This window comes from Melozone crissalis, unplaced genomic scaffold (assembly GCF_028551555.1).
Source record: "Melozone crissalis strain CALT ecotype California unplaced genomic scaffold, PUWL_Pcris_2 ptg000009l_1, whole genome shotgun sequence".
Classification (NCBI taxonomy): Eukaryota; Metazoa; Chordata; class Aves; order Passeriformes; family Passerellidae; genus Melozone; species Melozone crissalis.
The window spans coordinates 6,123,436-6,145,939 of NW_026535787.1; the positions used below are offsets into that span (position 1 = coordinate 6,123,436).

Below are 22,504 nucleotides of genomic sequence, written 5' to 3' on the forward strand. Positions count from 1 at the left end.
TTAATAGTTGAAAAAGGGAATGAGCGGATGTTTCAAGAGAGTGGCAATTGGTAATGATTTCTTGATGAGTTTACCTGTAGCTTTGCAGCGTGTTTCACACAGTAATGGCAGAATATATCTGGGGAAAGCTGGCTAATTGCATAAGTTCATGATGGTAACTCATTAACCTCATTGATCAGTGCCTCTTAGTCTTATGAAGGTTACCTGATTTATCACTGCTGAGTTTTGAAAGGAGTTCCGGTCGCTTCCCAGTGGACAAGTGTCCATATGCTGATAATCTGTCTCAGACATGTTTGCTACTGCCTGTGTCATCCAGACTGCCAGGGAGGTAGTAAAAGTATGGTTTGGATTGAAATCCTACTTATGGAGCAGGCTTTTGTCACTGATGGGGCAGTGACAAGATTAGGGAGGTGGCTGTTTGACTGGCATCGAATTTCTGGTCAAACTAACACTTTTCAAAGCCACTGCTGATGGTTTTTTACTAGCACTGTTTTTTTTGTGTGTGTGCAGACTTGGTAACCTTGCAGAAAGCTCTCTGATGGCTTTATTGATTATTGCTGGTTGTTGTCTAAATGTGATTCCTTGTTTCTTCCCTAGGAATGGGCATTAATTCTCAGAATCCTCGAATTTCAGGTCCAAACCCAGTGGGTCCAATGCCAACCCTTAGCCCAATGGGAATGACCCAGCCTCTTTCCCATAACAACCAGATGCCCTCTCCAAATGCGATGGGACCCAATATACCTCCTCACGGGGTCCCCGTGGGACCCGGCCTGATGTCACACAACCCAATGATGGGGCACGGTTCCCAGGAGTCTCCAATGGTACCTCAAGGACGCCTGGGCTTCCCGCAGGGGTTCCCTCCCGTACAGTCCCCTCCACAGCAGGTGCCATTTCCACACAACGGGCCCAGCGGCGGACAAGGCAACTTCCCAGCAGGAATGGGCTTCCACGGAGAAGGACCTCTGGGGCGTCCTACCAACCTGCCCCAAAGTTCGACAGATCCAGCACTTTGCAAGACTGGAGGCCCTGGCGGTCCAGACTCCTTCGCTGTTCTCGGAAACAACATGCCTTCGGTTTTCACCGATCCAGAGCTGCAGGAGGTGATCCGTCCCGGAGCCACGGGAATACCCGAGTTCGACCTGTCCAGGATTATCCCGTCGGAGAAGCCCAGCCAGACGCTACAGTATTTCCCTCGTGGGGAGGTGCCGGGCCGCAAGCAGCCGCAGGGTCCCGGGCCTGGCTTCTCCCACATGCAGGGGATGATAGGAGAGCAGACGCCGAGGATGGGACTAACATTGCCCGGCATGGGGGGCCCCGGGCCGGTGGGAACGCCGGATATCCCCCTGGGCACGGCTCCGTCCATGCCCGGTCACAACCCGATGAGGCCGCCGGCCTTCCTGCAGCAGGGCATGATGGGGCCGCACCACCGCATGATGTCACCAGCACAGCCCGCCATGCCCGGCCAGCCCGCGCTCATGAGCAACCCCGTGGCCGCCGTGGGCATGATCCCGGGCAAGGACCGCGCCCCCGCCGGGCTCTACAGCCACCCGGGCCCCGTGGGCTCGCCCGGCATGATGATGTCGATGCAGGGCATGATGGGACCCCAACAAAACATCATGATTCCCCCCCAGATGAGGCCCCGAGGTATGGCTGCTGATGTTGGCATGGGAGGATTTAGCCAAGGCCCTGGAAACCCAGGGAACATGATGTTTTAAGCTGCTACCATAAGACTGGATGTTCTGATCCTTGTCAAGATGAGATTCCGAGTCCTGAGGGCTTTTTTGGGAGCTTCAGGAGTACAGTTTGGCCATGCAATAGGTGAAAAGAGACCAGAGGATGCTTTGGGAAATCTCGAATGTATGGAATTACCTGAAAAAAAAAAAAATATTCATTTTAACAGGTTGTTTTTTTTTTAAGATTTATTTTTTAAAAATTATTTTTGTGGACTTGGGTATCCCGTGACGGCACCTGCTTTGAGAATCTGTAGCTGTATTTTGAGAATTGCCATTTGTCACAAGTTGCACCATTCTCTGTATGTTTACGTCCTTCGGACTGGCTTCTCCCAGGACTCTCGGTTATTTTTGGGGTTTTTTGTGTACTGTACTATATTGTAAAAGGGATTTTAGCAGAGACTTTAGTCTTTGGGGTGAGAGGAGAATGGGATTCTAGGCTGTTTACTTTAGGTGGAGAATCCATCTTCAGAACTTTGGACTATTTTCCTTCAACTCCAATGTATAGAAAAACCAAACTACGACCTCAGAGCAGAGTATTAATGAAAAGCACAAAAAGGAACTTAAGTTCAGTGAGGGGAATCTTTTAAAAGAAATAAATAATAAGTTAAGGACATATTTTTCAAATTATGGCGTGCTGTCCAGCACCTTCTGTCTCTCCCTCCCACTCTTTATTAAATAGGCTTCTCTCTCTCTCCGTCCCCTTCTGTCTCCTCCTATGGCAGCTGCAATACATTGTGTTATTTTGGGGAGTAAATCTAGGAGAGCCTCTCCTCACGTGGGGACTCTTCCCACTTTTAGGAAGGGGCTGGACTTGGACACTGTTACATCCTACAGTAGTCTCTCTCACTGTTTCCTATTCTCCTTTTCTTAGAAACCCCAAGTGAATTTTATTAATGTGGGAGTGGAACAGACACTAAAAGTTATCCAGGATTTTTTTTTGTGGTTATTTTTTTTTCCTCCCCAGCGTAAAACGTTCTGTGTAACCTCCATTAAATTTGGTACAAAACCACTCGCCAGGGCTGTGGTGTCAGAAAAATAAAATATATTGTTTCTTACAAAAATGAACTGTCTCCTTTATCCAGTCCAGTTGTTTCTGTCCAGATCAATCAGCTGGCCAGATGACTGTTTGCTCTTCCATTTGATCACAGCCAGTCTAGAGGCCAGGTGGGCTAAACTTTGACAGCTCCTAAGAGTCTGGTCAATAGGCAGCTGTGTTCTCCTTTTGAGGCAATTCTGTTAACTTAATCCTGACCTGAGCTTGTTTTCCCTTGGAGTGAGGTCTTATTTCAGAGCACCCCAGGAACTATACTTACAGACTTCCTCAATTTGTTGAGGGTCAAGGAACAGATGAAACTTGTCTCCATCACTTCCTCCTGGAGAGTGTTTGCAGCACTGCAAGGTGCACGGGTTTGAGCTCCCCCTGAGCAGCAGCGTCAGTCTGCCCAGGCACTGGCATTGTGTCCCTCTCTGGGGACTCTGGCTTGGGTCAGGTCTCTGACTGCCAGCACTGAGAGCCTGAGATGCTGGGGAAGGATGAACTTTAATAACAAAGGTGAGAGAGAAATTGTCAGTGAGCAGATTTTTATCAAGACAGCCCTGCTGAGTAAATTGTTGCTTTGCCACAGTTCTCATCGATTGCTTCCTAATCCCCTGTCTTTTCAAACTTGCCTTTTGAGAGGATTTCAGCAAGGAGGTTTTATGGTCCTGCTTATGAGGAGTGAAAGGATGGATGACAAAACATGGATTGGGAGTTGAGCCCTGCTCCTGGAGAATACCAGCATGAGCCAGATATGGATCTGTAGGCCAGGGTGTGGGCTCTGTGGCTGGCTGTTCTCTGGTCCCCCAGCACTGTATATGGCGTGGGTAATCTGTTCTTCCTTCCACTTACTGCTACTTAAAACTATTTCAATGAGTAGTTTCTTCAGAGGGCTGGCCATTAGTGTGAATATTCATGTGGAGAATCAGAATTTTTAACATGCTTGTGTGTGAGAATTTTTTAGAGTTAACTGATCCTTAACAGGTGGAAAAAGAATTCCTCTTGGTGGCTGATTTACTAAACTTTTGTTGCTGGTGTTACAAAATGAGTGAAGCCAGGCAGTGTTGGAGGCACGCAAGCCTCAGAGCCTTCTGTTGTCTGCTTCCAAATTCACCTTTGTGCTGTCATGCAAATATACGATGATTTTGGGTGAGAATTACTTTTTTGACAAAGTGTAGGATGTCTGTTGTGGTGCTTCCCTCTGACAAGACAGGCAGCGTGAAGCACGGGCTTGTCAAGATTTTGGAAGGAGATGACAATGACACAGTAAGTGTTATTTCTGTAGAGTGGAATTACCTCTTTAAGTGGTTGCACAGCTCCCTTTTGAGGACCTTGCATGGGAATTGTTACAATGCAACCTTTTCAAGTGTTGCCACTTCTGCCATCACTCCTGACTGTTTTTACCATGTTGAACAAAGCAAAGTTTTTGATCGACATAGAAATGAGCAGAAGGTTTTGGGATTTTTTTAAACTGTCGTAGGGCTTCCTATGCCTGTTAAGATTTTGAATAGCAAAGGATTTGAGGTGGCTGTGACTTATTCTAGGAAAATTAGCATAGGAAATTCACTGTTTCAAAGCCACTGAACAGTGAGAGGATACATTGAAAACATACTGTATAATTAAAGTTCCTTCTGTGTCTAATTTATGATGCTGCCATTTGGCATCTTAATGAGATTTTTCCTACAGAAAGTGCAGAAGATGTGGATTCTCCTGAGTCCACATAGGTGCACCAGCAGATGAACAAGAGTTGGTAAGGTCTTAACTGGCTCCAGTTGTGAAAATGACTGTGTACGTGTATGTAGATGAACTTCTTTGTTTTGCTCTGATTCCATTTCTTCCCTTTTTGCTTTGCAAATGGAAAAGCTTTCTAGCTGTCAGCCTTGTGGATTCACCTGAGGATCTGTAAGTCAGGATCTGTTCCCTCCTGCTTATCAATAGTAATTGTGACTCAGCTTTGGTAGTCATGGTACAGTTGAAGATGGAAAGTGGGTTGCCATTTTTAGTTTTCTTCCCTCCCCCTCCCATTTTTTTTTTTTTAAGCTTTCAAATCATCCTCCTCCACCTTTGTTTGAAAGAATGAAATAGACTTTATTCATACATGCTTGGCTGCTCTTCCTCTCTAGTAACATGGGAGGAAACAGTCTGCTGTTCAAATTATCTCATCCCAGATGGCTGCGCAGCCGGAGTGTGGAGAGACTTAAAAGGTAAACCCAGCAGATGGTGAACTTCTGAAACGCCAAGTAATGTGCCTGCTAAATCAAAAGTTTGAAATATTTGAAATCTGCTTGTTTTAAATTAGTAGACTTGCACTCAGGTCATCTGTGAAGTACACGGGCAGTTTTAAGCACCATCCAAATAAACTGGAGGTTTGTACCTGTATCATGGACCAGCCAATCTGCCAAAGAAGATGACAGCAAGGAGCCAGCCTTAGGAGTTTAGTCCTGACATCCTTGGGGTGTCTAATGGGTCACATTTTGGAAGACAGACCTGTGTGTGGAGATCTGGTCTGCATCAGTCTTGGTTGGGATTTGAATGCTGGCAGTGCTTCTGGTACCATACATGTGTCCTGATCGAGAGTAGATGTGGGTGCCCAAATCTTTCTGAGGGTAAGTTGAAATGCCCCATTTTTTGTTCCCCCATTGTTGGGACTGTTATAAATAGGGTATATGCAGGGCTTAATTTTGAGGTGCTTTGTGTGCTCTCTGCTGTGCTGGTTTTCACTTGGGTGGCAGGACAGGCTACATTTTATTGGTGGTGTGTGGTGGTGTTCACAGGGGTCCCAGGATGAGGGAAGAGATGAGAATCTTGACTCCATGTTTCAGAAGGCTGATATATTATTTTATTATATATTATATTAAAAGAAAATTATATATTAAAACTATAGTAAAAGAATAGAAGAAAGGATTTCATCAGAAAGCAAGGAAAGGAAAGGAAAAAGAATAATAAAATCTTGTGACTGCTCCCAGCCTCGACACAGGTGGCTGTCATTGGTCATCAAGTAAAAACAATTTCACATGCTGGGTAAACAATTCTCCAAATCACATTCCAAAGTAGCAAAACATGGAGAAGCTGAAGCTTCCCAGATTCTCAGGAGAAAAGATCCTAATGAAAGGGTTTTTCAGAAAATATGTCTGACAGTGGTGTCCTTTTTTAGTCATGATGGTGAATGGTTTCCTTGTGCAGCCTTACCAGGCTGCTGGCTGAAACATGTTCCTTAATGTGACACTTCTCGAGGAAAAATGATCCATGTTTGATATAGGCCTGTATTTACTAAAATGTACTTTACTTTGTTAGTTGGTAGTCATTTTCAACCTAAAATAGTTAATGACCCACAAAAAAAAGTGATGCTGTTTTGTTTGGGATACTGGGGAATTGTTGATTTCTGAGAATTTTTATTCCACATTCTCAGGAATGCCTCAGCTCTTCCATGCTGTGTTTGCAATACAGTAGCTCCCACTTAGTTGTGTCTTTTGGTATTAAAACTCTTCCACTGTCCACCCAATCCTCTTCTGAAATGATCATTTACACTAGTTGTGGTCAGAAATAACTCCTCCTTCATCCTGTGGGCCACAACTACCATGGAAGTGCTCAGTGGGATGGACCATTGCATGGCCCAACCACTTTGGCACTGAGGGCAAAGGTAAGGCTAGAACAGGGCAGAGGGGGCACTGCAGAAACCCTGCAAGAGACAGGGAAGAAAGCTGTTCCCAGTGGTGCCTTCCTCCAAGCCACTGGCCTGCTTTTCTCAGGTCTTCTGCTGTTACTGAAATTAGTGTTACCCTGCCTAGAGTGATAGGAGGATCTTAATTGTGTAAAAGCAGTGCCCTCTTAAGCAACTTGTGCTTCTGAGTGCTCTGGCTTGTGGCTGTGCTGCAACTTTTTACCTTCCTTACTGCTGGTCAGTTTTGTTAGGGATGCTCCTAGTTATTATTTAAGAATAGGTATGTGAATTCCCCTTTGGTATGGCCAAAGTTCCTGATGCCTTTTTCCAAGCAGTTCATGCCTCACAAGTAACTTGTAATTGTAGACCTAGTATTTTCATCACTGTTCCCCAAATACTTGAAACTGTGTATAAGAGGGAGCTTGATTAGAGCAGAACACACTGTTCTTAAGAAGGGGTAGGCATTGATTTTTATGTAGTGGCATTATGGTTTCAGGCTGTACAAAAACTTGATGGAAAATAACAATGTTGTGTTTGCTTTTTTTGACAGCTTCTAATAGCAGTTCAGTGAGACCTCCAGCAATGTATTTAGCATTCAAATTATTCTGTTCTCTGTGCGTGGTGTCAACATGCAATTGTGGTGGGGGCAGGCTAATGAAAGGGTAGGGGTAAATCCAGCCCATTCTTCTTAGGGAAAAGGTGCTCTAGTGCCTCCATCACATACCTGTCAATGGCTTACATTAAGTGATTTTTTCACTAAGTGAGAAGGGGTAACACAGAACCTAAATTGCAGGGCCATTTTAATAAATGGTCCCTCTATTTTAACCTCTGCCAATCCCAAGGGATGTAGGGACCACGTTTTATTTACTTATATAAAAGTGGAGATCTTTTTCAATGAAATAGTCAGTGAGATGGAGTGCACCCTCAGCAGGTTGGCAGAGGACACAAAGTCAAGTGGTGCCGTTGACGCAAGAGAAGGACCTGGACAAACTTGAGAAGTGACACTGTGAGAACCTAGTGAGGTTCAACAAGTCCCAGTACCTGGTGCTGCACCTGGCTCAGGGCAATCCCAGACCTGAGACCAGCCTAGGAGAAGTCATTGAGAGCAGCCCTGTGGAGAAGCACTTGGGAATTGTGGTGGATGAAAAGCTGGACATGAGCCAGCACCGTGTGCTCGCAGCCCAAAAACCCAACCATGTTCTGGGCTGCATGCAGAGCCCTGTGGGCAGCAATCAAGGAGGGGATTCTGCCCCCCCTCCTCTGCTCTGCTCTGGTGAGACCCCACTGCAGTGCTGCATCCAGCTCTGGGGCACCCAGCACAAGAAAGATTTGGACCTGTACAGATAGTTGAGAGGAGGCCACAAAGATTATCAGAGAATTAGATAACTTCTGTTATGAGAACAGGCTGGGAGAGTTGGGGCTGCTAAGCCTGGAAAAGAGAAGGCTCCAGAAGGACTTTAGAGCAGCCTAATGGGGGGGCTTGTAAGAAATAGAGAGTGACTTTTTGCATGGGCAGACAGTGATAGGAGAAGGGAGAACAGTTTTAAACTAAAGAGGAGAGTTTTAGGTTAAATTCTTTATTGTGAGAGTGGTAAGGCACTGGCACAGATTGCTCAGAGAAGCTATGGATGCTCCATCCCTGAAAGTGTTAAGGCCAGGTAGGATGGAGCTTTGAGCTGCTCAAGTGGATGGCATCCCTGCCCATGGCAGGGGCTTGGGACTATGTGATCTTTAAGGTGCCTTCCAACCCAAACCATTCTGGTTCTATGACTTTGGCAACATTGATTCTTACAGGAAAAGCTGTCATCTCAGCCAGAAGTAGTGCTGTTGGTTAGTGCTGTCTGCCTATTTCAGCAAGAGCAAAATAGGTCACTGCTGCCCAAAGCTGAAGTTGATAGCAGCTCCCCAGACTTCCTTGTTTAAAGCACATTAAGCAGAGTTCACCAAGATTGTGTGTTCTTGTACTTGGCCCACTGTGGTTGTTCTGCATGTTCATGGCAGAATTTCCATAATTAGAGGAGTGCAGGGAAGAGGTTTGGAGGCTTGCTGTCCCCTTGGAGATGTTTCCTGTGCGTGAAAATGCCCTCAAGAAGATGGGGTAGCTCAATGCTGTGCAATTAGGGAGGCTCATCTGGCTGCAGAAAGCAACCCTCCAAAATGCCAAAAGAAAGGGAAAGGCACAATGGCTTCTGCAGTTTACCAAACATAAAATCAATGTTATGTCAAAGCTTTCAAGGCTGGTAGCATAGAGTAAGCTGGGCTTCATCCCACAGTCCCAGCAAATGAGGAAGAGGCATGTTTTGTCAATATTCCTGATACAGATGGGCAATTTTAAATGGTCTCCTCTCACCCTCGTTGTTTTCAGCCTCTCCCTGCTTTTGTGTGGTCACCTCAGAAGAAAACTTGAGCCATTCTGTCACGTGGCTTCTTTCAGCCTGCTGCTAACAGTGTAAAGTGACACTGTGCCACCCTGTGTCTGGTAGGAAAATGTCCCCTCATCTAAAATACATTTGCAATAGAGAAGGCTAGCAAGGACATAAAGAAAAACAGTCGAAGATTGTGACAATAAATTGTGACTAACTTTAATTTATAACTAATTATGAGTTAGTTTTTCAACTCCTGTCCACTTTGCAGCACAGGCTGCTGTACTTCTCCGGAGTGAGCGAGTACCGTGAAATAACGTCCAGAAATTCTTCGAGTGGGCAGAGTCCTGTTTTACAGCCTTTCACCACTTTCTCCTGCAAGGCAAAGAGACAGAATCACAGATATTGTGCACTGCCAAAGCCCTTTTTTGCTGCATGGTGGAACCACAAGCCCAAGATTTGCAGGAGGGACTTGCCACGGGATCTCACCTCTCCCTGGTAGGTCATGCGCACAAACCACTCCTTGGTGCGCCGGTGCTGGTACAGTTCCAGGGCCACATCAGCAGCATAAGGTGGCCACTTGTTATCAAAGGTGCCCAGTGCCAGCAGGAGAGGAATAAGAGTGGAGTCATGAGAAGCGTAGAGGAAGAGCTTTCTGGAAAAAAAACCAGGAAAAGACAGAGTTGGAATGTCAGCTGTGTTCCTCCATGGATAGGCAGCAGCACTCATGCTTTTTTTAGCAGGTGAGCACTCCTTTTAATCCCACAAATTCGATGTCTTTCTGAACCAGTTTTTCACAGTGCCATCAAGTTAGAATTTATAATGATTAGAGGAGAAGTTCTGTGCTGTACCTGGCCTTTTCAGCTGGATTTGAGGGATTTACTGCTGCTTTAATGTTCTTCTCCAAAGTATTGAGCAGGAGGCCAATACTCATCTGAAGCATTTCTCTAGAAAAGAAGCAGAAATAAATTTACTAGTTTTAAAACTTTCACACAATTATACATGGAAACTTGAGAACCTGCTTTTCTCTTATGATTTGATCACCTGCACTGAGTGTAGCTAAGAACTATTAAATGCAATTAATATGGCCAGTTTTTAGTTCATCTGTTGTGCAGTCACCACTCTAATGTGACTGCAGAATGGGAGAAGAGATGTCTTAACAATAGTTTCATGAGGTGTGGCCATGTAAATGACAATCTAGAAACTCTTTGATTGTTCTCTAGGCTGTTTTGTTTCCCTGGTATGGTTTTTGAGTAATCTAGGGAAGATTACTGCTGCAAAACAGCAGCTGAAGTGGTTGGGGTCTTTGGTGAGGAGGGGCAGGATTCAAGAAAGTGGCTGTTACATTTAAAAAGTAGTTTTTATTCTCTTATTAAAGAAAAGAGATTATCTTTATGCAATATCTGGTGAGAAGAAACTCCCTCTACCTAATGAATACATCAGTGGAAATGGAAGATGTGTGTGACAAACTCTCCTGGGTGTTGTGGGAATTGGGTAAATCAGTCTTTCATTACCTGAGATCTCTAATACATGGTAAAGAAAAGACAGTCCTGTACTACCACCTGAGAAGAGCTGGTGAATGTGGCAGCTGCAAATGAATCTGAAAGGAAAATGACTGCTAGGCTCAGCCAGCCTTTACAAACAACTGTGGAGGAGGTAATTAGCTGCACGTAGCAGCAGTCTCTCTGCATGTAGTTACATGTGTGCAGGGCCTGGCATCACTTTTTCCGCTAGCGCCAGCGCTTCTCAGCCGAGCTGTGCAGGTGCCATCCCTGGGAAAAGTTTCCCAGGCTGGAATTTGGACTGTACTTGTGCAACTGCAAGGGCAGCCTCAGGGCATGGGCTGGAAGCATCTCCTCTTTGCTTCTGCTTTTGCCACTGGTTCACTTAAACCTCTGTGGCAACTGAGGCCTTCGCTGCCTACCTCAGTGTGCAATCCTTTTTCCTAGGGCTCAAGGTGCTGAACTTTACCTTGAGATGCCTGAGGCACAAAACTCATGAGTGGGCTCTCGTGGGGGAATGCAGCAGATGGGAAAGCATTTCTGTCTGCTGAAGTAAGCTGGTTTAGCATATCCACCCTAGGTAAGACAGCCACTGAGGCCAGAGGCATGGACACAGGCAATCACCTGGAACAAGTGTCTCCCAGAACGAAAAGCATGGAGTCAACACATCGGCGTTCCACCGTCGGCTGGAAGTTCTTCAGCGCAGGGAAGCTTGGCATATTGTGTGCCTGGAAGGAGGAATGCAGCACAGTGGTAGGGTTTGACCCTTTCTGAACCCAGCCTGAGGACACATGGAGGGCTGCCCACAGAAAACAGCTGCCTGTGTCACACCATTTGTACTACAGGATTGTACTACGATACTCGTGAGGGTTTTTAGGATGGTTTTAAACATACAGACTTGCTCTGTGCACCAAAAGGATGGATGTTTGTTCTTTAGGATCCAGTTCCATGGGGAGTGTAACACACTGAGCCATTCAGCTGGCAGACCAGTTATCATTAGCTCCAGCAAAAAAGAGGCACTAAGGAGGGGTAGAAATGTGCCCAGCTTCCTTCCAGCAGCAGAAGCAGTCTGGCTCACAGGCAGTGTGCTGGAACTGGCATTAAGATGACTGTTAGGTGCTGAGTGCCAAAAAAGGGGAAGCACTTGATAATGGCGAAGCAAGGCCCAATGTCTCTATTAGCTCTACATTACACTTGAAAGAAATACTTAGAGGAGTGCAGGGAAGAGGTTTGGAGGCTTGCTGTCCCTGCATTTCAAGGTAAGAACAAAAATACTGGAGACAAGTCTTCATCCATCCCACAGCACGGGTGACCCCACAAACCCTTTTTCCAAAGGCCATGCTATTTCTAGAAGCATTCTGGGTTGCATAGAAAGCTGCTGGAGTGCACATTAGTATCTGTGGGTGCTGGCACTGTGATTTCTTCCATGTACATGCTAAGGGGATGTTTCTTTCTGTGATAGTGCAACAGAAAGGCTCAGCTCACCTGCTCAGCAGAAATGTTATCGAGGAGGACAAAAAAATCCAGAGATTCATCATCATTAATGCACATACTCTTCTTAATTTTTGCCAAGTCATCACAGATGCCTGGCTGGTGCATAGCATTCTCTGACTTACTCCTGTAAAGGAATTAAGAAAACCAAAAATTTTTCACACACCAGGCTATCTTTTGTTTTTCTCATCACCCAGCCCAGTGGAGTTCTCCCACATCAGTGAGGGGTAGAAGAGAAGCACTGCAGCATATTGAGGGATTTCTGATGTTGGGATTCTGAGCCGCAGAAAGAACAGATGCTGTATCCAGATTTCAAGGATCAGAGCTGGCTCTCTGCTCTCCCAAAGGCAGGGGGAAAAATTAAGATGAGATGTGAACACCCCAGAAGTGCCACCCCCTAAGCAAGGGCTGTGTATCAGCTAACAGATCTGGTCATACTGCAACAGTTCAGGTCTGTGTCTTCTTTCAGGAGGCCTTTAACTGCCTCATGAAAGAAGCAGCTTTAAACTGATTGCTGTATGGTGTGGGAAATGGGAAACACCTAGATACTCGCTTGTAGCTTAAATCCAACTTTTGCTTTGTTGGAAGCCATTTGCATCTTTATGCTGCTTTAAATTCTATTTTAAAAAATTTAGCTGAGAATATCCGTGCTGGCCATTGTAGTCCCTAGGTAGCTTGCAAGCTGAGGCAGTGCTTAGTGCAGCTCAAAACATCTACTTTGATATGGTCACAAAAGGTGCAGTTTGGTGGGCAGAGGGGGGCAGGGAGCAGCAGACCCTGCAGTTTACTCCTTTTTTTACAGGACAGGTGGTTTACTCAAGGAGGCTGAATATGCTGCTTCTAGGGACTGTCACCTCACCACTGTCTAGACCAATCCTTTGCTGCAGAGTCAAACACTGCACAGTGAGCTCTTGCAAGTGAATTCTGACAGCTCTTGAATTTTGGGCAAAAACATGCTAATGTACAATCCAGCCAAAGTGTAATATATCTGCCTCTCTTTTTCATTTTCTGCCCTGTGCCCAAGCCTGGCACAGGCATTTCAAAGAACTTGACTCCACAAACATGAGTGTTCTATGTAGGATCTTCCTTATTTCACTTCATTAGCCTTCATTAAATGTGTCAAGGCTGAGAATATTTCAGTTTCTTCAAGGTATGAATGCAACGGGAGTGCTGAAATAACCCCCAAACCAGAAGCTGAATATAAAAAGGAGGCCCAGTATGTTCACACTTGAAAGGCTTGTTAAGACATGTAGATGACATTAATTCTGCCCTGCAGCAATGCTACAGACTAGCTGTACATTAGCTAGTAATGAATGTTTGCTAGACACAGACTAAATTAAACTGGTCTTTCAAGGAAAAGTCCCTGTTTTATCTTCTTCTGCTGCCACTGCCTGGTGTATCATTCCGCTTACCAAGTATTTTATACAACTAGCTAACCATTCCCAAAGAACAGTAAGTGGTAGGGAAAGAAATTGGGAAATGGGAAAAAAATGTGCTGTTGTAAATGACTACTGGTGAAACCAAACAGCAGTGAAATCATACGGGGAGATATTGCTGGCAATTACCTGGTCATGTCTTTCAGGCGCCGGCAGTTCTGGTAATTGGGGTAGAGTATTTCAGTGCATGCTTCATCAGTGACAATGACTGGAACTTCAAGAGAAACTTTGGAACAAGGATCTGTGGAACAAGAAGGAAGTTTCTGTGATCAGTAGTGCAGCTGTGTTTCTTTAGACTGCTTTATAATCACTCCCGCAGTCTTTGTGCTCAAGTCCAGTGTTATCAACTAGCAATTTCCCTCGAGCTATCTATCACCTGCAACACAAGCCACTGTACTTGTTTCTGTGCATTTATTTCCACAGGGATGCCTGCTGTGCACTTTGTAAAGCTTCCCAGTTCTGTGTTCATTTTTCTTAGTGCCAAAGATTAGTCTCTGTGTCATGAAGTGTAAGGAGCTCTGGCAAGTCACTTCTACTTGTTAGTGGAACTGAATGTGGAAGGAGCAGATGTGAGATCTTTAAAATGCAGAGCGTATTTTTAGAACAAGTAGTTACCAACTGCAGGATACAGGTGAAAGTTACTCCAGACACTGAACTTGTATCCAAGACACTTGGGTTTCCCTGAGAAACCTTTTTCTGATGTGTGAACTTTTAGCCTTCTTGATTTTGAAGAGGGTTAACACTAACCTCCTCAGCAGGTCTGAAAGAGCGGCAGAAAGATACGCAAGGAGAGGGAACAAGTGACAAAGTGGTAAAGAACTACAGGACCAGGAGAACTGAGGAAGGGAGCCAAGTGCAAAGAACCGAGGAAGAAGTAACAGCTAGGAGCCAGAGAGAGTTAGGATGCAGAAGGTGTGAGCATCTAGGGAAGACCAAGCAAGGAAAGGCACTATTCAGAAGTCTCCCCAACCTTCTTTCTGCTCTTGGTACAGCCCAGCTAGCACGCAGCGTGTGGACTCCAGATTCCGGACAATATTAGTGGAACGGATGCTGAAAGAGAGAAAGCAGTTTGTGAGGCAGCACTTTCTCCTTCATGTTAACATGGCTGCAGCGGGGAGGTTTTGCTGGAACTGAGGATTCCACCATGGCTTTGGAAATCTGTGGTAGGACACATCTTTTGTCACTATAGATATCTTAGGTAGACACTTATAATCTGCACTGCCCTTTAACTGCTTGTCAGAGATAGTGGAGATAAACTGGCACTTCTCTGGTGTGATTTTTTTTTATCCCATCCTAAGCCAGATGCTCTCAGCATTACTGATGTGAGCAGCAGGGCTTGCTTCATCTCACTGAACTTCAGCTGTTTGCAGTGAGTTAAAGAGTGCTCCAGAAATGCCTGTTTCTCTTTGTGGTGTTATGCTCACCACGAAAGTGCATAACAGCACTGCCAGTGGCTCAGCCTAGGTGAGATGAATCTGTCCCTGGCATCACTCTCAGGACTGCTGGGCAATTGAATGCTTTGTGTCATGAGTGATTTCTGGTGCCAGGCTCTGCAGGCTAAGCAAAGATGAAGGCCCAGGGGGGCCAGACAGTTTGCTGTGGGGTGAAGAAGGATATGCTATCAAGTGTTCCCTAGCACAAGGCTACTGGTTAAGAGGCAGGAAGATAGGAAGGTCCAGGAGGGAACTGACAGACTCACAAGACTTCAGCAGACTTAAATATTGGTGAAAGAAACTGGACTTCTTCCATATAGTTTCTCCTCAGCCGCTGCCCCAGGGTGTACATCTGCTTCATCCCCACACAGGTCAGCTGTCCTGCGGCTGCACCACCCTAAGAGCAAAGAGAAGGAGAGGTCTCCAGTGGACCATAGAAATAAAAAAGTCTACAGAGGAAAGAGGAATCCACCAGCAAATACACTCTTACCTTAAAAACAGTCTTACAGTATTCCTCATCCAAGAGCGAGGGAGGTTGAGGTCCTCCCTTTAGGTCTGTCACCATGTATTCAAACTTAGTCCTAGGAGGTACATCCAAAAGAGTGGGTTGCCATTCCACCCGCTTCAAAACAAACAAACAAACAAACAAACTGCTTCAGTGGAAAAGTTTCAAGGGCATTAAACCAAGGACTTTTAAGAGCATTAAACTAAAACTGGAGTATTACAGTGTGCTGGCTTGCCAACAACACAACACGGAGACAAAGGGATCTCTTTACACAGCTCATAGAGAAATGAGAGCAGTGCTACTCTCTGGATTTGCAGATGTGATGTGCAGGAAATGCAGCACTTGCTTTACTTCCCTTACAGGAGAAGAATCTGTAGGAAATCACAATTGCTGCTCTTTGTTACACATCTAAAAGCTGCTATAGGAAACTACCTGAGCTAACCCCTGCTGCCTCCCCAGGCCACCTCAGTGGAAGCTGGGGAAACCAGATCCCTTGTGCTAACACTGAGGCAGGAGCCACACCTTTGCTGAGCACCTGAGGTGCACAACTTGGCCTTGGAGTAAAGTCCCGGGATGCCCATCCCTGTATCCTGCCCCTGAGGGCTTCCTGTAGTTGCAGCAATTGTTCCCTCTGCTGTCTTCTGTCCCACCAATGTGCTATTGCTGTTCCACTTTAAAGAATCACAGAATTAATTAGGTTGGATGAGACCTCTGAGAACATCAAGCCCAAACTGTGACTGAATACCATTGTGTCAACCAGGCCACAGTGCCACTTCCAGTCTTTCCTTAAACACCTCCAGGGACAGGCACCTCCTACACCTCCCTGGGCAGCCCATTCCAATGTCTAATCCCCCTCTTGGTAAAGAAATTCCTCCTAATGTCCAACCTGAACCTCCTGGGGCACAGATTAAAGACTGTCTCCTCTCATCCTGCTGGGAGAAAAGACTGACCCATAACTGGCTACAACCTCTTTTCAAGAAGTTGTAGAGAGTGATAAAGTCACCCCTAAGCTTCCTCTTTTCCAGACCAAGCACCCCCAGCTCCCTCGGTGGCTTCTCCTAACATTTGTGCTCCAGACCCTTCCCAGGTCCGTGGCCTTTCTCTGGCATCACTCCAGCACCCCTCAATGTCCTTCCTGAACTGAGGCACCCACAACTGGACAGGGACGATCCCTGCCCTGCTCCTGCTGCTCCAGGCCAGGATGGCACTGGTCTCCTCGGCGAACATCGGGCTCACTTCAGTCGCTGTCAAGCAGCACCCCCAGGCCTTTTTCCACTGGGCAGCTGTCCAGCCACTCGCGGCATGCGGTGCAAGCTCCCAATTCCCATTCTTTCCCCTCGGAAATCACTCTCGGTATCTCTTTCGGAAGGGGAATAAACGGCAAACCAGCAGGCTGCCGGCAGCGAGGCAGGAGCTCAGCGGCGGGCACGCCGCCGGCTCGGGCTCGGGGCACCTCCGCACCGCCCGCGCCCCGACCCGTCCCGTCCCGAGCTCACCGGCTCTATCCCCGGGATCGGCCGCAGCGGGGTGCGCGCCCCGTGCCGGAACAGGACCTGCACCAGCCTCAGCTCCAGATACCGCCGCCGCCCGGCCTCGCTGTCGCTCCACTCGGCGGCCGCCGCCGCCGCCCGGCGCCGCTGCGTCCAGGCAGCCAGGCCGCCCAGCACGCACAGCCGGAGCCCCCAGCCCATGGCGGCCCCGCCGGCCCGGCCGGCCGCACCGCGGGGAACAGTGGGAAGGGCAGTCCCCGGCCGAGCCCCGCCTGGAAACGGCCGCGGACGAGGACCAGGCGGGGACTGCGGCTCCCGGCGGGCGCCGCGCAGGGGAACGTTGTGGCGCTGGGCGGCACGGCCGGCGCCCGCGGCAGCCGGTGTTCGCGTGCCCGCTTTTCGTTACCTTCCCTGGGGACTCGCGCGGTGCCCGTGTGCCCAGTAACCCCGCGTAGCGTTCCAGGCGCGGGGAACAGTGGCTGGAAGGTGGCCCACTGTGAAAGGACCTGGGGCGCCGGTGTGAAAAACGCCAGTCGCTTGTTTTTAAAATTTTTGAAAGTTTAATAGTAATAAAATGGCTAAAAAATAGTAACACAATTAGAGTAATAACCATCTGGGTAAACTCAATTAGGACAATATGAGACAATAAAAACAAAGAGTGAAGGATGTCCGAGTACCTTTTTCTGGGCATCACGAGCCCGAAAAAGGACACATGTTAACAAAGGATTAACCCTTAAAAACAATAGCCTGTTGCATATTCATACACTTCATACATGATGCATAAATTCCATTTAAATACAGGATTCTGTCTGGTCATCGTCAACTTCTTCTTCCAAATCCTAACAGCGCCTTCGAGGCGGAAAGAAGTTCGTTTCTTCTGATAAGAGGGCAATAAATTCCTTTTCTCTGAAAGATTTAGGTGTCTTGTGGCTGCTATCTCGCTGCAAGTCCTTTCTTTTAAACAAAGCATCTTACATAGCATAGTTCCTATTTTAACAATTTTTATAACCTAAAACGATATTTAACACAGTACTTAAGAGATTTAATACAGCATTACTTTCTAACACGACACATATAATATTCATTTTAATATTTGCGAAAAGCCAATCATAAAATACACGCATTTTTCACAGAGGGATTGAACTGAACCAGGTGTGCCCAGGTGGCCAAGGAGGCCAATGGCACCCTGGCCTGAAGCAGGAATTGTCCCTCTGTACTCGAATGCTGTGTCCAGTTCTGGGCTCTCACTTTGGAAAAGGCCTTGATGGGCTGGAGCGAGTCAGGGGAAGGGTGTGGAGCGCGAGTGCTGTGAGTGAGGGAGCTGGGGGTGTTGAGTCTGGAGAGAAGGAGGCTCGGGGGGACCTCACTGCACTACAGCCACCCGAAAGGACGGTGTGCCCAGGGAGGTTTGGCCTCTGCCTCAAGCTGTGCCGGGGAGGTTCAGGTTGGACATTCAGAGGAATTTCTTGACACAAAAGGTGATTAGATGTCGTAGACTTCTTTTATGAAAAATCCTTTCTTTAGGATTTTTCCTCCTGAGAAGCTGAGAGGCTTCAAGAACAAAATGTAAACATTGATTATCTGCTGCTGTGGGATGGAACAGGTGGATCTGTGATTGGCCCATGTTAGATGTTTGTAATTAATGGCCAACCACAGTGAGCTGGCTTGGACACAGATTCTGAGACAGACCCTTTGTTATCATTCTTTCTTTTTCTATTCTTAGCTAGACTTCTGAGGAAATCCTTTCTTCTATTCTTTTAGTGTAGTTTTAATGCAATAGATATCATAAAATAATAAATCAGCCTTCTGAAACATAGGGTCAGATCCTCATCTCTTCCCTCACCCAAAAACCCCTGTGAACACCGTCACAATTAGATATTGGAATGGGGTGCCCAGGAGGTGCTGGAGTCATAATCCCTGGAGGTGTTTGAGGTAGCAGGGCAAGGGTGAAGGAGAAAGAGGAGGGAGAGGCTGGTGGCCTGCACAAAGGCCAGAGGGAGGAGCCGCTGCAGGTGGTGTGAGGCTGGCACAGACACCGCGACGTGCAGAGCAGGGCTTTTGGTCATCGCGTGTCTCTCAAAGCCCTGCAGTCCTGAAAGGGTTGCCTGAGTTTTCTGAGCTTGAGAGTACGTGAAACACAGAGGCACAACAAAAGCAGAGAGAGAAGGGGAAAAAATATTTCAGAAGCCAAGGAAATAACAAATGAAGGAATCAAGCCTGAATTTTGTGTTGCAAGAGGGTGAGGGGTCAGGAATGCTGAAGGGAGAGGGAACAGGAAAAATTAGTTAAGAGGGAGAGGGAGGGAGGGTGGAAGAGAGATAGAGGTGATGTGATAGAATTGAGCAGGGAGAGGGGCTCACACTGAATTTATTTGTATTTCCACTCAAATGTTACCCGGGAAGAAAACCCCAGTTCCTGTGAAGCTGTGAAGCCTGGGACTGCAGGGTCCCGCCTGGGTGGCCCTGGCTGCTGCCAAGCAGCATTACTGGTGAGATATATTTTAGAGTACACCACGCCACAGCAGGTGCCTGCAATTAGAGGAGAGATCTCCAAAATAGCAGGCGGCTGTCAATTTTTTAGCAAATGGTGTTGCCCTGATTTTTTTCCCTTTGTCCAACTATGTAGAAATTTATTCTAAGATGCACCATCTTTACAGAAACATTTTCAAAGGACCTGTTATTTTTACCCTTCTGTTGCTTTTTGTGACCAGACGAGGAGCAGAAGGCTAATCCAATGGCCACCAGGGGTGAAATTTTTTTCACTGAAGGAAAGTAATGAGCTCTAATGAACAAACAAGTTTCAGGAAACTTTCCACTCTGAAAGCAGAGGGCAAATTTCCTCCTGGTTGGAATTTAACCAAAATGCAATGATTGCTGTCATTGCAAAATATTAGATTGCTATCATTTGCCTTTTACCGTGCTGCAAAAATGTTTCACGCCTCAGAACACTCTGGTTTTATAGGTTTGCGTTTACATCTTCTTTTTTTTGAAGAGGAAACTGAGTCACAGTGAGCTTTGTAGTTTGACCAAGTCACACAGTCATTGTGTGACTGATGAATTGATAAGGTGTGAGGCCTGAGTTTTGTAGTTTGACCAAGTCTCACAGTCACTGTGTGGCTGACATATTGATAAGGTGTGAGGCCAATTAGCATGATTAGGTTTTTTTGTTCCACATGTGGATTGAAATTAAATAATGCTTAAAAAAAGAAATAATTTAACCTAATGAGTTGGTGTGGTTTATGGTTTTTCAGACTAAGTGAACACCTTGTCCCTGAACAAAGGTAAAGGATGGTCAGGTTGGATGGGGCTCTGAGATACCTGGTCTAGTTGGAGGTGTCCCTGCCCATGGGGGGTTTGGAAATGGATGATTTTCAAGGTCCCCTTCCAACCCAAACCATTCTATCATTCCATGAAAGATCTTTAACTCCTTATGGTGTAAATCAGAGATTTACCATACAATGTTTGTATGGTAGAGGCACTAATAGCATTTGAATGCCCCTTAGGGGGTTGGGTTTATTTCCCCCTGATTTATAGGGGTCAGAAAATAGACATATTGCCCTGACCTCTTTGGTTCCTTTCCCAAGTGCATTTTGCTCCGCGAGGAGAGTGAACTGGAAATGTTCTCCCACTGCTCTTCACCACACAGGCTGCAGCTGGGCTGGGAGCCTGCCTGCTGGAGAAGGGTGCCTTAACCAGCCTGGTGTGAGTGCCCAAAGTGGGCCACAAGCAGCTCCTGCCAAGCTCGATATCTCTGTGTGCCAGCCTTGCTTTGGGGCAGCTCCACCTCTGGGTGGAGGACGGGCTGCTCTGCTGTAGCACAAAGTGTTTTCCTGCCCTTCCAAAAAACTTCTTCCACTCCAAAATGTTCCCATGGCTGGTTTTTTGAGTGCAGTGAAGGTGCTTTCACTCAGGTCCCTTGAAGGGATCACTGAAATCTCAAATGCAATATGGGCAGGAGTTTGTGCAGGATCCATGTTCAGGATCACAGGCTGCAGCATCCTGCAGCCAAAAGAGCTTTCTCCATGCCCAACTCTGGAGCTAATGGTGGTGTCTCTGTGTCCTGCAAGGACTGCTGACCACAGTGGCTATTATAAACCAGTCAGTCTGGGCATGGAAGCTGTATTGCCTTCACAAAGGGCTGAACTTTATAAAGAAATTGTTTGAGTGTGCTGTGCAGCTTCCTGTGGAGCCGTATCTCTCTTGTCTTCTCCAGTCTGTCTCTTGTGGTGAACCTTGTAGGCAGCTGCTTTGTGAGCAAGGCGCCCGGGGAAATGGAAGGAATGTTTCCACTCCTAAAGTCTGTGATCCTTTGGGGTGGATTTGGCAAAAATAAACCCCTAAATGCCACCACAGACCGAGCCCTCCCTGCAAGGCACCATTCATGGTACACTGTACAGATCTGAAGCATCTTGTCTCATTTTCTGCATGCTTTCACATCAGTGCTTTACCTTCCAGCAGTGAAATTATGTGTGTCGATACACAGAGGTCATAATTCAATTTCTGAATTCCTGCAGGTTTTGTGGGAGAGTCCTGGAAGTCAGACTTGTCATATTTAGGGCTGGCATTGTGAGGGGATTTTTGGAGATTTTCTTTTATGGGGTTTTAGAAACAGGTCAACAGACAGCTGGTAGTTTCCTGCCTCTTTTACCTGGGAAGATGTGGCTTTCCCTCACTTTTGTTTGTCATTTCCAGGCTTGGGCATTTGGTCATTGTCCGTGCGGCAGTGGCAGAGCTGGAAGCTGGCTGTGTGCTGGCGATGGCCCGGCTGTGCCAAGGTTCAGCCCCTGCCCAGTAACCCAGAGCAGAAGATGCATTCCCTGCCTTCTGTTTTTCTTTTGTTCCAACTTTGTCATCCTAAACTGGATGATGCCTGCAGCCATCTGCTGCATTTGGTAGTGCGCGGCATCACGCCGACTCAATTATGCGCCGCTCTGGGAGAACAGCAGGCTGGTTTTCTCTTCAGCTTTGAGAGAGTGTTTTTCCCTTGCACAGGAAGGCTGGGGGGAGTAGGAGCCTCCAGAAGCAAGCTGGATAAGCTGTTCCCAGCCATGTCAGGTGGACTCTCCGTGCCTGTGCAGTCCAGGTGTGGTGGGAGAGCTGCCAGTCTGTCACCGTGCCCGAGATGCTGCAACCTGGGACTCGGTGCTCTGATGCCGTGGCAGATGTACTCCCCTGTGGCAGCACTTAACCATTTGGCACTTCTAAGCTTTATCACCTCCTTTACTTTTCGTGGATATATATTAAACCAAGGGTATTTCTATTAGACCAAATGTTTTGGGATGAGGTGAAATTAAAAAGGAGACGGTGCAAGTGTAAATTACATTTGCTGCTTTTCAAAACAGCCAGGAGAGAAGGGCTGCCAAGAGATGATGTTGAGCCTTACAGACTCCTAGCAAAGTTGTTTTGTCATGCTTTCATACTCAGAGAGAAGTGACCATGCAGGAGGATTTATATGTGTGATTCAGCCTATGACATCAGTCTTCTTCCTGGGTGGGAAGAGGAGACATAACCGAAATCTGGGTAGAAATGTTTCTGGTTTTAGGTTTTTTCCTTCTTTTTTTCTTTTTCTTCCTTTTTTTTCCTGCAGGTATAGAATAAATTTTGAGACTGCAGGACTGCTTCACGTTTTCTTCTTCACTTTCCCTGCAGGTAGTGGACTTGATGGGTTTCAACATGCAGCCACTCACATTTGCTGTTTGAGTCCTTCTGGGCTGTCCATAGTGCCCTGATCCTTTTTCCCCTTCAGGGAATTCTCCTCTTCATTACATGAGGATAGGGGTCAGATCAAGTGGTAGGGAGCTAGAAAACAGGGACTTGTGCTATTTACATTTAAGACATTTCTGGCCCCACCAGCT

At 46.7% G+C, this 22,504-nt stretch overlaps 2 protein-coding genes across 5 annotated transcripts in view; one reads left to right on the forward strand and one right to left on the reverse strand.

Moving 5' to 3' along the window:
- Positions 1-2,769, forward strand: part of BCL9 (BCL9 transcription coactivator) — a 57,368-nt gene extending 54,599 nt beyond the window's left edge. For 3 of the 4 annotated variants that reach the window (XM_054270415.1, XM_054270414.1, XM_054270416.1), the window contains exon 9: positions 598-2,769. In XM_054270415.1, the coding sequence (XP_054126390.1) occupies positions 598-1,715 (1,118 nt within the window). In that variant the 3' untranslated portion in view covers positions 1,716-2,769. The remainder of the gene's footprint in view (positions 1-597) is intronic. The other variant, XM_054270417.1, reaches the window with a different exon arrangement.
- Positions 2,770-8,434: 5,665 nt separating this feature from the next.
- Positions 8,435-16,851, reverse strand: ACP6 (acid phosphatase 6, lysophosphatidic). Its single transcript, XM_054270359.1, has 10 exons — positions 16,657-16,851; positions 15,146-15,277; positions 14,922-15,052; positions 14,193-14,272; positions 13,352-13,463; positions 11,781-11,913; positions 10,920-11,023; positions 9,645-9,740; positions 9,283-9,448; positions 8,435-9,168 (listed from the first exon to the last, which is right to left on the reverse strand). The coding sequence occupies exons 1-10, from the start codon at positions 16,849-16,851 to the stop codon at positions 9,043-9,045; spliced, it is 1,275 nt and encodes a 424-aa protein (XP_054126334.1). The 3' UTR covers positions 8,435-9,042.
- Between the last annotated feature and the right edge of the window lie 5,653 nt (positions 16,852-22,504).

Excerpts from the sequence above, each read along its gene's own strand:
- ACP6 (XM_054270359.1), bottom strand. The coding sequence starts at position 16,851 with ATGGGCTGGGGGCTCCGGCTGTGCGTGCTGGGCGGCCTGGCTGCCTGG. Across the intron at positions 13,464-14,192 it reads GTACCAAGAGCAGAAAGAAG|ATCCTTGTTCCAAAGTTTCT; the intron begins GTTGGGGAGACT and ends CTTGTTCCACAG. Across the intron at positions 9,741-10,919 it reads CTGGGAGACACTTGTTCCAG|AGAAATGCTTCAGATGAGTA; the intron begins GTGATTGCCTGT and ends CTTCTTTTCTAG.